At 54.6% G+C, this 15,397-nt stretch overlaps 4 protein-coding genes across 4 annotated transcripts; 2 read left to right on the top strand and 2 right to left on the bottom strand.

Moving 5' to 3' along the window:
- Nucleotides 1-1,835: 1,835 nt before the first annotated feature.
- Nucleotides 1,836-2,972, top strand: CTAM01_04565 (uncharacterized protein; the record flags this gene model as incomplete). Its single annotated transcript, XM_060520595.1, has 6 exons — nucleotides 1,836-1,838; nucleotides 1,951-2,016; nucleotides 2,131-2,146; nucleotides 2,263-2,388; nucleotides 2,488-2,712; nucleotides 2,926-2,972. The coding sequence occupies 6 exons, from the start codon at nucleotides 1,836-1,838 to the stop codon at nucleotides 2,970-2,972; spliced, it is 483 nt and encodes a 160-aa protein (XP_060384549.1).
- Nucleotides 2,973-3,871: 899 nt separating this feature from the next.
- Nucleotides 3,872-4,494, bottom strand: CTAM01_04564 (uncharacterized protein; the record flags this gene model as incomplete). The annotated part of the gene is made up of 4 exons (XM_060520594.1): nucleotides 3,872-3,950; nucleotides 4,030-4,106; nucleotides 4,231-4,306; nucleotides 4,466-4,494. The coding sequence occupies 4 exons, from the start codon at nucleotides 4,492-4,494 to the stop codon at nucleotides 3,872-3,874; spliced, it is 261 nt and encodes an 86-aa protein (XP_060384548.1).
- A 4,256-nt stretch (nucleotides 4,495-8,750) lies between these two features.
- On the top strand, nucleotides 8,751-10,258 carry CTAM01_04563 (uncharacterized protein; the record flags this gene model as incomplete). The annotated part of the gene is made up of 3 exons (XM_060520593.1): nucleotides 8,751-8,901; nucleotides 9,204-9,869; nucleotides 9,960-10,258. 3 exons carry the CDS (start codon nucleotides 8,751-8,753, stop codon nucleotides 10,256-10,258), a joined length of 1,116 nt encoding a protein of 371 aa, XP_060384547.1.
- Nucleotides 10,259-13,940: 3,682 nt separating this feature from the next.
- CTAM01_04562 (uncharacterized protein) lies at nucleotides 13,941-14,852 on the bottom strand (the record flags this gene model as incomplete). Its single annotated transcript, XM_060520592.1, has 1 exon — nucleotides 13,941-14,852. The coding sequence occupies one exon, from the start codon at nucleotides 14,850-14,852 to the stop codon at nucleotides 13,941-13,943; it is 912 nt and encodes a 303-aa protein (XP_060384546.1).
- Between the last annotated feature and the right edge of the window lie 545 nt (nucleotides 14,853-15,397).

The following is a 15,397-nucleotide window of genomic DNA, read 5'->3' as shown; positions in this document are numbered from 1 at the left end:
TCGGTTGCACTTGCACAAAAAGGCGCGACGTTTTGTCTCTTTCTGGGCAAGTGTTTGGAGTTTTCAGCTGGGATTCACACATGCCTCCATGCCTCCACGCAGTAGAAGAGAAAGAAGGAGCTCCAGAAACTTGTTCCACATCATCTGATCGCCTCTGTCCGTACTGATACGCGCGAGGTTGAGGTACGCTCTCTTACATTCTCCCGCGTGTTCGAGATAAAGCCCCAGTATTTCGCATCTTACCGCTGCCTACAAAGTCAAATACCGTCTTCCTAGATTGCTGCAGCTTGTCTCCTGGCTTGGCTGCGAAGCATGGAAGGGCTTCGCATGCGAGGCGCACTCTGTTGGTCAAATCCATCAACAAGCCACAGTCGGGATGCCTCCAAGGCTAATTCAGATGGTCCGTGGTTCAATAGGTGGCTCACGGTAGTCTTGGACTCAATGGGAGGAAGAAGCCCAAGCCACGCTGAAATGCAGGTCTCAGGAAATCATTGCCGATGAGCCCAAATGCCGGTTGAAGCTTGATGCATCACCAAATACTCGTGATCAGCGACAGTTTCAACAACGTCCATACCCAATCATAACTTATACTACCAAGACTACCTTATTCGAAAGGAGCAGGGGGTCAGCTAGGTGGTTAGGTGCATAACTGTCTGTTATGGTTCATCGTTCACCAAACTGCCATCGTCTGCCAAGACCAAGCGGCTGTCAGTTCCCTACCCTTCCCGCGGACGGCAGAGGAGAAGGGACGGCGTGCCCAGACCTGGTCTGACGGGAAGAGAGGGCGGAAGGTGGAGGAAGTCCCATTGCTGCCCTTTTCTCTGCAACTCTGCGCAAGTCTGCACGCTATCATTCGTACATACGCGCAGTACATACAGCTGTCTGATGTCGCCACCCACCCCCAAGCCCGGAAGCCAATTCAAAGCACCGGACAGGACCTAATCCTCTTTGAGCAACGGCGATGTGGATGTGGCCGCGTACGCTTGCAGGTTCGCGGGCGGAAATAGACTCGGACGCCAAGACCTTCCCAGGCCACGCAGGCGCTAGATGGTGCCGTAGGGCAGCCTGGCGTCATACCTCACATGCTGGTGGTGATCAGGGTGCACCGCAGGGTACTGGGCTTCTTAGGTAAGGCAAGTGTTTGTACTGCGTACGCAGTATCTCTTGATGTGAGAGGGGAGGGGGCCAAAATTTGGGTTTGATAGGAGAATGTCACCAACAGGTTCAGCTGGCGACTGCTAGACATCTGTCAACCTTACCACACACACCTTGGGTCTTTGGCGTCGCAGCCTGGAACTGGGACTGGACTGGACCGGGCTTGATGTTGATACAATTGACTAAAATAAAGTAATACGAAGCTAGGGACGGAGCAAACCAGCATGAGCTCAGTCTCAAGCCAGGGCAGCCACTGCTAGTAGAGGGATGGCAGGCTGCTTTCTCGGTATCGGCATCCAGCCCATCGGCATCCATGTGCAGGTACCTTGCTCTTCACAGCAGAAACAGGTGGGAGCAAGGTAGCCCAGCACTAAAAATGTAGAACCATTCAATCAGGCTGAGGCCAGGCGAGAGAACGAGGGGCTACGGGCTACCATTCCTTGAGTCTTGTTTTTCTCCCCTCCCACCTATTATCTTGCCTATCCTCTTCTTGCCTTGCATCTTTACCCAAACGTCAACACACGATTCTCCTCGCTCGTCGCACGCGATAACCTACACGCACCGGCCTACGCATCAAATCATCGTCATCGTTCTTTCGTCCAGAAGCTCGCTGTAGCTTCCTCGACAAACCTATTCCGTCCACGACACACACTCGTTTCCCGACCCCGCAAAACTCAAAAATGGTGCGTTTTCAGTCGCACGACCCATGATGCTGCCCCTCACGTCGCAGCTCCGATGTGGCTTTCGTTTCGCTGGCATCCAAACGCTGACATTTCGACTTCGATCTTCGTGTAGGCCCCTCCGCCCTACGGACTCACTGAGGAGCAGTACAAAGACTACAAGCAGGTCTTTTCCATCTTTGTAAGTTGCAAGAACCCTGCCCCGCACATACGTATCTCGACAATGGCATTATTGTGCATTGTCCTCCTCCTTGGGATGAACTCCTTGCTGACAGTGGTGTTTCTTCCCTGACAGGATCGCGATGGCACCGGTCAGTCACTCCCGACTCAACGCACGCAATTAGCCTTTCATACCGAATCAGCCTGCTAGGCTTGCCATTCCCGCTGGATTATCAGCTCATCCAGCTAACTAGAGTTGCGTATCTAGGCGCCATCAACGCGGAGGAGTTCCAGATCGCCATGAAGTCTCTTGGGCTGAACCCCAGCATCCAGGAGGTCAACGAGCTCATCGCCGAGGTCGACCCCAATAACGACGGCGGAATTGATTTCGAAGGTGCGCCTCCGTTCTGACCCGTGGCGCGATTATTAACACTGTCGCCATGGTGATTTTGCTGTCGCAACTTGGAATCCCTGCGACTAACAACGACCGCAGAATTCCTCCAACTCATGAGCGAGGCACCCGCACCCTCCAGCAAAGATTCCGACACCAACACCGAGCTTGTCGCCGCCTTCAAGGTCTTTGACAAGGACAACAGCGGCTCCGTCTCGCCCTCGGAATTGCGCCAGGTGCTGCTGTCCCTCGGCCAGCGCGCCACCGACGAGGAGATTGAGGAGATGATCAGAGGTGCCGATCTCGACGGCAACGGTTCTATTGATTGTAGGCAATCCCCAATACTGCGAATTTGTACCCATGCCGGTCGCGATCCCATCAATACTGCGAGCGTCTCATCCCTCCTCGCCCACCGGAATGGCCCTGCATCACCACCCCATTCGCATTTCGCTTGCCACCCCCGCCCCCACTCAGTGTTTCTTTAATTAGCACCATCACTTTCGGGAGGATTGCGGCTGACATTGCAAAAAAACACAACAGATCAAGAATTCGTCCAGCTCATGGCCCCGAAAGACGGCAAGAAGTAGAAACAGTATTCTGCAAACGCGAGAAGCAGCGACAGCAGCGACGAACGGTTTGTTGGCGGGGCGATCTTTCTTTGATTTTGGGTCCAATGGGTGGTGGGGAGGAAGGGGGAAGAAAAGCACACACACTGCCGCCTTGATACCCTTTCCTCATAAGGCACAGTGAGAGAGAGGATATGGATGGGTGCTTTAAAAGTGGAGGAAAACGACTTGGCAATACACATCACAATCACACACATGACACAATACATGCAAGACATTGATTGACAGCTTTGACACGGATGATTTTACACATTTTTCACCAAGGTCTTGCCTGTCTAATGCAGGAGAATATTTAACGGGTGGGTGGTATTTTTTTCTTGTTGGGTGTATTTACTCTGCTAATGACCGAGGTTGACTATTGCCATGTCGAGTCCTCCTCACCAAGTAAACAGCCCGAAAAAAACCATCCTATCCCGGAAAACGACAAGGAAAAATGAGCGAAACGCAATCGCCATGTGGGTAATCGTAAGAGCAAAGAACGTCTCTCTCAATGCTCAAGTGAACAAACTAGCGTGCGGTCGTACGTGAGAAGAACCGGCATCGCAAAGAAGGGGTGTGTGTGTGGAAGGATAGAAGAATAAAGCAGTCCCGTCTTCCAAGCCGAGTCAAACAACCTCCCGTTTCCCTTCCATTCCCCGATCCGTTTTCCCGCTCTCCAAAGCAAAGGCCGTGATCGCGTTCGGGGGGTTGATGGAATCAGGGGAGGCCCATCTAGTTGGTATCTTTGTGTGTTGTTGTAAGTTTGTTGCCTTGGTCGCACTCGGTATCATCGCTTGTGTTCGGATGTTGCTTTTTTCCCCTTAACTGTTCCCTTCCTTCTGCTTGGCGTGTTACACGTTATGCGTGCGTGTGTGTGTGGATTAGAAGCAGCAGGTCAGGCACTCGAGGCAGCACTCGCAGGTCTCTCCGCAGAGCCAGCAGCAGCAGAGAGTGGCGATGCTATTTGTGCGTGGTCAGTTCGGTTTTTGTTCCATCTCGCGCGCCGCGAGGGCTTCGAGGCTGTCGATGTCAAACTTACCAGCCGTAGAGGCAGCCCTTGTCATCCTTCTTCTCCTCCTGGGGAGGGGGAGCCTGGCCCTGGGGAGGGTAGTACATCTACGAGAGCGGTGGAGGTTAGTGTCGGGCTTTTTCGCAACAGAGGGTGACTATGCCCATGGATTCCCATTCGTTCGGTGAACGGGTCGGTTGGTTTGGGCGTAAGGGGGGCGAGAGAACTCACGGGCTGCTGGCCGGGAGGAGGGTAGCCTTGGGGAGGGTAGCCGCCCTGGGGAGGCGGGGGAGAGCCGTAGTAGGGCCTGGAAGGGATTGTCAGTTTTTGTGAGGTATCTTCTTGATGCTTTCTCTTGAGATTTGGAAGGTGAGGTTGGTTTGGGTGGGAAGCGTGAGAAGGTGCGCGCGCGCGCGCGTATACGAGCGCCGGTGCGCAACAGGTGAAAAGAGCTTGGGAGACTTACTGCTGGCCGGGAGGAGGGTATTGAGACATGTTGATTAGGAAGGGGTTGTGATTATCGACGGAAAGGAAGAATTGACGATTTGCGAATGGAAAGCGGAAAAAAATTCAGGAAAGAGAGTGAAGGTTGCAAGTTGTAAAGTTGCAAGGGGTGCAACGGAAGTGGTGCGTGGGATGTGAAGGAAGGAAATAGGTGGTAGGATGGGGGATGGGATAGGTGAGATGAGATGAGATGGGGAGTGGGTTATGTTCTTTCCTCCCCTCCCGTCGGTCACAGATCCAATCCCAGTGTTGATTCCAGGTGTGTGCTGGGATCATACCTCGTTCGAGGCGCAGGACACAACCTCGGGGAGGCTCAGAGTGAGCTTGAGAGTGAGTGAGTGGTCCTCTGGGGTTCATGTCTCCCAGCGATTCGCTGACAGCTTCACCACACATTACACGCGCGTTACGTGTAAGATACGGTTATGTCCGTACGGAATACCCATCCCATCCATCGAACCCATTCACACCAAGAGACGCTACGCCTCAGACAGTTGCCGTCCATCCTTGGACATCCCGGGAAGCCCAGTGAATAACGCGGAAAGGGTTCACTCTAGGCTCCCAAGGGTCCCTTTCTCGTCCGTCCCGTGGCCTGGCGTGCGTTTCCCCCTTCTGCTCATGCTGTTCCTCTTTGGTCCAACCGTATCTTGGTTGGATCATGGATCATTGGATGGCCCCCTCCCCCCTTGTGTCTCCTTAAAAAAGGGTCCTGTCTTCGGGCCCGCGGATCGCTGGTCGCGCGCAAAGGGGTTCCAGTTCCCAGTTGCGCCAACCCAACGGCGGCCATGTGGCTGATGGTCCAATACCAGTAAAGTAAAGCACAAAGAGGAGGGGAGCCGGGGATCACCTTACTGCTCGGTGCTAGGCATGGTCAACTGGTCAGAGGAAGTTGGAGCGACGATGAGCAACAACAAAAAAAAAAGAGGGTCTCGGCCGGGATGCCGGGCTCTCGGCAGTGGCATCTGATGGTAAGTTTTCTGGGCATTCACACATGGGATAGGGAGTCGCCGTTGCATAAGTTGATAGGGCGGAGCAGGGGAGCAGGGGGGTTGATGGGCACAGCTAGCCCGGTAGGTTGTTTAATTCGATAGTGCCCGTATATGTCCTCAGTCAGGCTTCGCCGATTTTGGTACCAAAGTAAACCCGTTTGGTGGCTGTCGTGCTATATAATTCGGTATCCCGCACTTGAAAGACCGGATAGGGAAAGTAGTGCCAAACTCTGGTTCAACGGGCACAAGCGACAACGGTCATACCGATTGTGTAGTGAATCATAGTGTTTTGTGTCTTGTGTTTCCTTGCGCCGCCTTTGAACGGGACAAGGCTTCTGGGGTGGATAGGACGGCACCAAAAGACCGCAAAGCCAAGAAGCCAAGGTTTTCCATCCCTCTTGGCAAGCGTACGCGTCCACCGTCCAAAAGCGTTAGGACATCTGCAGCTCCTCAGTTCGTCAGCTTTTCAAAGCTCGGCACGGCGGTTTGGCGAACAAATGGGCAGTCTCACACACTCGTTCAGTGGATGGTGGTGACTGGAGATCCATTGCCGAGCCCGTTGGGACGGCACGAACGGGGTTTTGGAGGATGCACTTGATGCACTTGATACACTGTTATTCTTTCTTCCTCAGACCTCTGGCGCGATTGGGGGACACCAGACCCCTGGAAGGTCAGTCATATGAACAACAGGCCGCAGCAGACATAAAGGAGGGCGATGCTCATGCGGTTTCCTTTCGTCTTTGATTGTCGACGATGGTTTGATTCATCGCTGTGGCTGTCTGTGGTTTGATACCATGCAGAAAGAGCCATATAACCCGTTTCTCTCTTTTCTTCTTTCTTTCTCTGGCTTGTTTGCCCGCAGAACGAACAGCTCAGCCCACTCAATATTTCATTTGCATGAAATGACCCCGTATCTGTACGTACAAGCAAGGCATTTCTGCATTCTGCGCTGCAGATGCACATTTGTGAAGACATACAATATGCTCGGTATTACCAGACAGGACAGGACATGCAAAGAGGTGGCATTAAAGTAAAAGGGAAAGACATGACACGGTGACACACCTTTCTTTAGCTTTTTTGCTGGTATTTTTACCGTAGGCGGTTAGACTCTGCCGTTTTTTTCTTTGGCACGTTAATTAATAAGGATAGAAACTTCGATTTGCAGGGAAGAGAGCTTCAGGTGAGAGGGCCTTACGGCGGTACCTTACCACAGTAGTTACCAGTCTGATGGACTAAGCCAGATTGGGGTCCGGAAACGCCATGTTTAAACCGGGCGGGTGGGAACCGGCGGACAGGGCGGAGCGCGGGTGCGGCGAGGCGGCGCCGCTCAGGAGTACACCCAGCGGTAGGCTGCAGGAGCAAAGTCAAGCAACAGGTCAAGTTCGAGACGTGCTTCATGTTTACTGTTGTATGTTTCTCTGGCCTGCCACTTCCACCTCCTGCTGCTGATCAGCCTGATCTCGCGCCTCACTCGCCCACCCACACTCGCACTTGTCATGCCTACTCTGTGGTGTCTTTACCTTGACAAGTAAGGTCGCTCACACTGAGAGCTCTGGGACCTCAGGATAAGGTAGGGGCCGACGGAGCCCCATCTTGAACCCCTGCCTACGGATATTCTTTTGGTTAACCGGATAGGTTGCCCTGGACCCTACCTTAGCCTGGCGCCCGCCCTACCAGGTCTGCAGAGCTCTGCAGCAGTCTGCAGCTGTGTGCCAATCACTTGCCTCGCTCAATGAGGTGTTTCTCCAGGAGTCCAGATATTCTGCTGTTCTCTCTCTCTCTCTCTCTCTCTCTCTCTCTCACACACACACACTCTCTCACACACACACACACTCTCTCACACACACACACACTCTCTCACACTCTCGTCTATCACTTGCCACAATGCGATCTTCGTGGTCCTCCTACTTCCCCGCCAGCGAGCACCTCATCCACCGTACCTGGTAAGATGGCCCGCATGATGATACGTATCACGATACGGAAAATGGCCAGTCTAGTTGTCCATGAAATTGCAACTACTAGGTGAGATACCCCAGAAGATGAAGTGTTAGTAGCTTGAGGCCTCCTACCGGATTTGGATAGACGGCAGATGGAGCCGAGTGAATTGAAACCTCATCGAGCCGTTACGACCACCCGGTGGCCTCGGCCAAATAAACTCCAGGGCGGTTTGTTTTCATTCACTGAATCAATCACACTCATAACTGTGACTCTCGTCCAAAGTCTGAGGTGAAAATGGGAGGGATCCTGAAGCAGGCACCCCGTACTCCGTACTCTGTACCCCCTACCTTACCTGAGCTGCGACGGGGGCAGGCAGCTTTTCGTCCAACGATCAACCTCACTTGCCGGCCCGTTCCTTTTCTGACTGGCCCAATGTCTGTCTGGTCTGCAGTCTGATGATTTGATGTGTGTGAGGCCCGGCGTGAAGCATGAGGTGTGAGGTGTCAAGGGCCCGCAGCATGTCTTCAAAGCTCGGCGCGCTGGATAATCTGCGCCGCCGGGAGGGAACCCATCGGAGCCCTCACACAATCACGCCGCACCAGGCAGAAGCACCTCACTTTACCTCACCTGCCTTTACCTGAGGTATTACAGGCTCGCAGCACTCCGTGTCCGTGAGATAGACGCCTCGCACACTTATTCACGCGCCCGCTACCCACGCACATCTTCCAAGCCCAAGCCCAAGCCCACGTCTCGCACCCCAGAATTAACCTGCGAAGCATCCGGTGATCCACTCGTACCGCTGTCGCTCTCCGCAGACTGCAGTACAAGTGCCCAAAAGTCTTGTCCAAGAACCATACTGCGCACTCCGTAGGCATCTCGTCAAATCTCCTTGGCTTTTCCCCATCCCGCTTTCCTCGCTTGGAACCTTCCCGTTGCCCGCCTGCCCGCTTGCCCGCCGCCATCTCCTCTTTCCCATACCTTACCTTGCTCCGTACCTTACGGATACCCTTATTGCTCATCTCCCCTCCAGACTCCAGGGCTCCCTCCTTGACCGCCCATCAGAATAAAAAGGAAAAGGGCTGACGAAGCGTGCCACGCTGTTCAACACGTTTTTGCCCCTCTCCCAGCTCTTTTCTCGGCCCTCTGCCGTCTCTTCCGTCCCTCTCTCTCAGCTCCTGCGCTGTTCCTACCTTACCTTACACCAACTCACCTCACATACGGGATATCCCACTTGCGTTACCTGAGAGATACTCCGTACCAAGTCTGCCAACCTTGTTCTGCTACCTTACAGCCTAACCGAACAACCGAACCGAAAGATAAACCATGTCTTTCTTCAAGAAACTCACCAAGGAGTTTGAGGAACTCAAGACCTCCTTCTCCGACGACAAGCCCGCCGAGAAGAAGGACGACCAGCATCAACAGTACCAGCAGCAGCAACAGCAACAGCAGCAGCACCACCAGCAGCCTCAGACCGGTAAGTGAAAAGAAATTCCCTCTAAATCTCTCCTCTCTCTCTCTCTCTCTCACTCTCTCACTGCCCGTTACACCGAAGCAAGCGAGGGGAAAAGAGGACAAAGTCTCCAGATTTGTTGATGGACAGTCATAAATCATGTACACGTCCCCTCATACCTTGTCGCAATAACCCTGCCTATTTCAACGTCTTCCCTTAACCGAGCCATCATCTGTCTTCTTTACCGCTCGATATCGTTCAGATCTAAACAGATCTGCCATCGTCGTTACGTTAAGGTTACTGACTCGCGCTTCTTATTCACACAGGCGAACGCGGCTTCGGTGATCAACCGCAGCAGCAACAATACGGCGGCTACGGTAGCGGCGCTCCTCCCTCCAACTACCCTTACCCATCCCAGGCACAGCCCGGTTACGGCGGCCAGCCCAGCTACGCCCAGACGCCGCCTCCGGCTCCCCAGGCTGCCGCGCCCCCCATGGCCGCTCCTTCCGTCTCCAGCGGCTGGTTGGTCCAGTGGGACACCAACAACAACCGCTGGTTCTACGTCGACCAGAGCACCGGCCGTTCCCAGTGGGAGCACCCGTCCCCTCCTACCGGTGGCCAGGGCGGCTCCTCCTATGCCCCGCCTCCCGTTCCACCCCACCCTTCCTCCGACACTAGAGCCTTCGGCGACCAGGGTTCCGGCTACGGCTCACCCGCTCCACAGTACGGCGGTGCCCCCGCTCCCTACGGCGGCAACCCCAGCTACGGCGGTTCTCCCGCCCCCTATGGCCAGCCTCAGTACGGCGGTGCTCCCGCTCCTTACGGCCAGGCTCCCTACGGCCAAGACCCGTACGCCCAACAGCAGCAGGGCCAGAACCCGTACGGCACCAAGGACAAGGAGAAGAAGAGCAGCAGCAGCGGTATGCTGCTTGGAGCTGCCGGTGGTCTCGCTGTCGGTGCCGTTGGTGGCGCGTTGATTGCTAACGCCCTCGGTAAGTCAACCCCTTTAACAACGCTTTACGCAATGTGTCACTTGCTCTTTGCTCTTGTTTAAGATCAAATCACTAACATTCACGACGCAGACGACTCTGATGATGAGCACAAGCACGCCGCTGCCCCCGCAGCTCAGCCTCAGTACGGAGGCTACCAGGATTCCTACAACGACCCCTACAACCAGCCTCCTGCCGTGCTCCCTCCTACTGATGCGGATGGCTCCTCCGTCTCTTCCAGTGATCGTGAGGAGGTCCAGGAGGCCAGAGAGGAGTATGAGGAGGCTCTCGCCGCCGCTGCGGACTCTGATGCCAGCAGTAGCGATCACGAGCGCCTCGAGGAGGCCAGAGAAGAGTACGAGGAGACGTATGAGGAGGTTTACGAGGATTAGACGTCTCACAGCAACCTCGAATTGTGAATTTGCACGCGGTCAGAGCGTCGAACTTGCTATGACGACTTGACGAAAAAAAAACCAGGATGGCTCAGCATTGCGTAGCAGTTGTGACGGCCTCTAGAGGAGGATGTAGAGCACGGCTTGGTGATTTTTTGGGGGAACAATCGTTCGTTTACCTTATCCCATAGCTTGCGAGATCCAAAGCCCCCTTGGAATTCAAACGCGAGACGCAAGTGTTGGTCTCTGCGTAGTTCATTCAATAAGGAGTACCCAATCTTCGATAGCGTGAAACATACTGATGGACGTAGAATCGATAGAAGGTCGTGAGGGTGTGGAGAGGAGGATCCAAGGGCATTGTCGACCTCGATTTTCCTCCTGACCTCCTTGACGATGGCTGCTGAGAAACTTCAGTAGACTGGCTATACAGAGTGACTATACAGATGGAGATCACCCCCATCACGCGAGCATCACGCGGACATCGCGTCCCCCCCTTGCCCCCTTGGAGAGCCTCGGTCGAAAGATGATACCCGGCTAAGGCAGTATAGACCAGGGCAAACCGTGACGATGGGTCGGGAAGGGGGAGTAGCTGATCGATGAGACGCAGGGAGGAAAGATGTATATGCCAGGCACACAAAACTTACTCCCGTAAAAAGGTAGGTACTGTTGGTTCCTGTTGGTTCCTGACTTGAAGCGAATTAGCGGTAGCGTGTAGGCGAAGAGATGGGGAGTGTGGAAGGGGGGGGGGGGGGGGGGAGGAGGGGAAAGAAAAAGTTGCTATATAAAAAAAAAAAAAAACATCAAATAAAAAAAACAACATAATAACGAGAAATGGTGGTTTTTTTTTTGGTGGGTGGGTGGGTGAGGGGGGGAGGGGGGGGGGGGGGGGGGGGGGGGGGGGGGGGGGGGGGGGGGGGGGGGGGGGGGGGGGGGGTTTCAGTCATCCCTTGGATCGGAGACGGCGCGATGGCCGGCGAGACAATGAGGTATCTTGCACAGTATCGATCAGAATCATGCTTCTCTATAAGGTGGTGGGGGGAAGGGGGGGTGGGATTCGTGCTTATGCGGCGGCGGCGTCGGCTTCGTCGCCGAAAAGTCGTTTCTTTTTTCTTGATGTTGTGGTTTTTCTTTGGTTGATTGGTGTTTCCCAGGACGCGGTGATGATTTACGTTACCTCGCCCCAGATCCGCGAGACATGCATGCGTGATGCTCATGCCTAAATCTGTTGGAACAAAATCCTGCTCGCCTTGCTTGCATTTCACATTTCGATGCTGTACTGTGATAAGCTCCTACCCTCTGCATCTTGAGGGTTTTTCTTCTTCTTCTTCTTCTTTTGTGTAGTCATACTATGGTAGATAGAGTAGGGCTTGCTGGGTGAGTGGGCAGAAGATCCAAGGTTAAGCTAGATCGTGCCTGAAGGGGTGTGAGATGAGATCTGATGGGATGCAACCGAGAAAGAAGAAAACTGTTTGTGCGATTTGAAGACTTGAGACAATGATGGAGAGTGTGTTATCTTTGGTTATCATGACGCGTGCTTTTCGCGTATCTTACGGGATTGCCGAGGTTTTGTGACATCGAGAGAAGTCGTGAGTTGCGTCGATGGTCGAATTCGACTTACACGCTTCACAGGTGTTATCCGTATACGGAGTACTGCTTTCTACGCTTCATCAATCGGACTTTCATTCAGTGAATTGCTCGCTCATTCTCTCATTCACTCGCCCAATATCCCGATGTCACTCTTTGACCATACTTGCTACTCGAGTAACTCAGCCTCCATTCAAGTCCGTCCATACAGCTGAGCTCAGGAAATAGCCCGCCGAAGAGAATTGAATAGACAGGACAGGGTACCTGCCTGCCCCCCCAGGCCAGCCGTCCAGGCCCTTGGGAGGGGGAGGGGGGACCCGACCCCACGGCCGATTCAGGCACATCGTCAAGCCGATAGGTTCAGCTGGCGCGGATGGGCAAGGGAAAAAAGGGTTCGCACTATCCAGTCCCTATCCTTCCCGCCCCAATTCCCGTCCCACACCCCATTCGTTTCCCCTTGCCGTGGGCGAAAAGAGTTCATCTGGGGCTCGTTTCAAAAGGTTGGGAACTGCGGTGGTTGGTTTGGCCTGGCCCTACCGAGTACAGGCCACACCCCCGGACAGGGCGAGATATTCAGGTACGGCGGGAGGGATGCGGCGTACTATCGATAACACCAGCCACCCCTTGCGTCCCGTCCTGCGATCGCCACCTGACAGAGTACTGCTTCCACGCTGTTACTTGCTGTTTGTCCAGGAGGTAGGGCGCTCGATTTTCTTGTCTCAGTAGGGGAGAGCGAGAAAAGTTTGCCGGTATGATTTGTATTGGGCTGTTTGTATTGTACGCGAGCGATGATCGAGGTAACGTTTCTGTCCTGGAGAAGCGAGAACCAAGTGAGAGAGAGAGAGAAAGATGACGGGCGCCGTATCAGGCGCTGCAACATGGGAATGGCGGGGGAAAAGCACTAGGCCCAACACGCAAGACCAGCCACCCTCCTGCCACCATTCCTCCGTACCTTACCTTCCCTTGGACCAACGATCACGACACTGGGCCGGGAAGATCCACCCGCGCTACCGAAAACAACTATCGCAATCTGGTATCCCCCATCCTTACTTGCGATAGTAGTCCGTAATAGTCCAGAAAAGGGACGGCGAGGCTGGGGCGGATGGGGGGGGGGGGAACCGGGGGAGGAAAAATACAGGAAGCAAGCTGCGCAACAGGCTCATTGCGCGACCGGCGATCAATCTACTGGACTTGTCGCGTGGACAGAGAGAGTCTAGTGACAATTTAGCTACGGATAGCATGGCACAGAGAAAGCTGACAAGGCTGGGCGACGTCTGAGCGGCTACAAGTCAACGGCGCGCCGGGGGGGGGGGGGGGGGGGGGGGTTGAGGTGCCAGCTCCTTTGAATGTCCAGATTGAGGCAGGGAGACAGGGAAGGGGGGGGGGGGGGCGGGGGGGGGGGGGGGGGGGGGGGGGGTGGGGGGGGGGGGGGGGGGGGGGAAGGGGCTTGACGTGACAGCTCCTTTGACAGTTCCAGTTGCGACAAGACAGACGGGTAGCTAGTGTAGTGAGTCGTAAGGTTGGTAATGTTGAAAACGTCCACGTACGTGACAGACATACGCATGCGGTCTCTAAACGTCACGGCTGCATGTATCATACCGCAGTATTGTGTCGATGATATCAATCAGAGATACTCCGTATGGCGAGCTCATTCCCGATCACGGAACAGAGGCGTCAATCTCAATCGGAGCAGATCCAAGTCACAAGAATGCAAAGCACCTAAGAGGTTTTTGAGTGTATCCGAGTTTTTTGTATTTTGGCCTCTCTGTAATAAGGCACATAAGGTGACAGGATATCTCGCGCAATGAGATTCCAATGACCTATTCTGGTAGATGAGGTATGCTTGCTCTCGGGTGACGCAGCACGCGTGAGAAGAGAAAACAAAGAAATCAACATGTCCCAACTCAAAAGCTAGTTCCAAGCTCGAGATCAACTAAGCGCGAGATGAGGCGCTGAACAACCGCTCCTAAAATGTTCCACAAAAGCCGTTTCCGGGCTCTGACCGTTTGGTACTTGTAAAAACGCCACATTCGAACCCCAAGACAAACAAAATGGTAAATTCCCAGACTGTCGACAATGACGCCAAGGTCAGGGTAAATCACCGCCAGGTACCGTGAAGGTTGGCCCTGCGGCTACTCCTCCGAGGTCTCTTGAGGCCGACGTCACCCTGGACCATGAGACTCTTCCATCGCCGGGATAGGCAGTTCCGGTCCTTGCCCAAACTGCGCGCGCAATCTTGCCACTCCGTCTTGGAGAGCTTCAGCTTCTCCAGCACAAGCTCGACGAGTATCCTATCATCCTCGGCGCTCCACCGCTCTCCATCGGCCTCGACCTCCACGGTTGGGTCTTGTGCGCCTGCCGCTTCCATGCTGCTGTGGTTCATGTTCACACCGTCGCCGTTGAGGAGGTGCAGTGTGTGATAGTCGGAGCGCTCGAGGCCCAGAGGGATCACCTCTGGTGCGATACGCGCGCGTTTGGGTGTAGAAGGGTTGGATGGAATAGGGTTGTCGTTGGTAGCTTCGAATGATTGACGCTGAGATGAGATGTCGAGATCGCTCTCGACGTCCTCGTCTGTAAGAAGACCATCTTCACGACCCGTCTCCTCATCGGCGGCGCGCCGGCGCTTGTTCAGACCTCGTGGCGGCGCGCGCTTTGCGATGCGCTTGCGCGGAAGGTGATCGCTGTTAGTGGCGCCATCCTGCTTTGCGCGCGAGCGCAGGCGCAGTTTGTGGGGAGCAGGCGCGTGGGCGAGAGGCGGCGTGGGAAGTTGAGATGGCGTGGGAAGGTATTGTTGCGGCGCGTCGTATGAGAGAGCGGCACTGGGAATGTTCTGATGCTGAGGCGATGAGAGAAGGGCTTGGAGAGAGCGGCAGCTGTCCAAGATGTGACCGAAGCCACTACTAGTTGACAGGGTAGGAGGGCTCGAGGGAGGCGATGCGAAGAGAGACGCCTGGAGTCGGGTAAGAGGCGGCTGCGACGTGTCGCATGAAAAGGCGGATGGCATAAGCATCTTGAGGGATTTGATCGGTATGCAGTCGTGGGCTATCGCTGTCGAGTGTCGCGCGATGCGATGACGAGCTGGCAAGGTGGTTTGGTATGCGACGGAAAGACTTTTGCGACTGTGCGCGAGTATGCGACGGGATAGAAAGCGAGGAGGCTTGGAATGCGCCGGTGGACTGTAGGGGGCGGACGAAGGGGTCTTAAGGGCGAGGATATTAGAGTGATAAGTGTTTCAATATTGAATCACAGGGTCGTCTTGTTTTCTGCAATGAGAGGGAGGAATGCGGGTGAAGCAATAATGTGTGTGAGTGTTGTGGTGTGTCGGTGAGGAAGTTCGGGCGGGAGACGGGAGGGAAGGGAAGTAAGTGTAAGTAAGGTAGTTAGGTAGGTAGGTAAAGGTAGGTTGGCTGGGACCTGGATGGCGGCAGAGTGGCAGGTGGCAGATGGGATGGCGAAGGACTGAAAGGCTCTCATGGGGGGGGGACTTGGTACCTTGTGTCTGGCAAGGGCGAAAATGGGCTTTGTTAGTGCGCTGGAGTCAAGAGTGGAGCATCT

Source organism: Colletotrichum tamarilloi (genome assembly GCF_030869305.1).
Source record: "Colletotrichum tamarilloi strain Tom-12 chromosome Unknown Scaffold_11.1, whole genome shotgun sequence".
NCBI lineage: Eukaryota > Fungi > Ascomycota > Sordariomycetes > Glomerellales > Glomerellaceae > Colletotrichum > Colletotrichum tamarilloi.
Note: the sequence above shows the minus strand (reverse complement) of the source record. Positions and strands in the feature narration are given on the sequence as shown.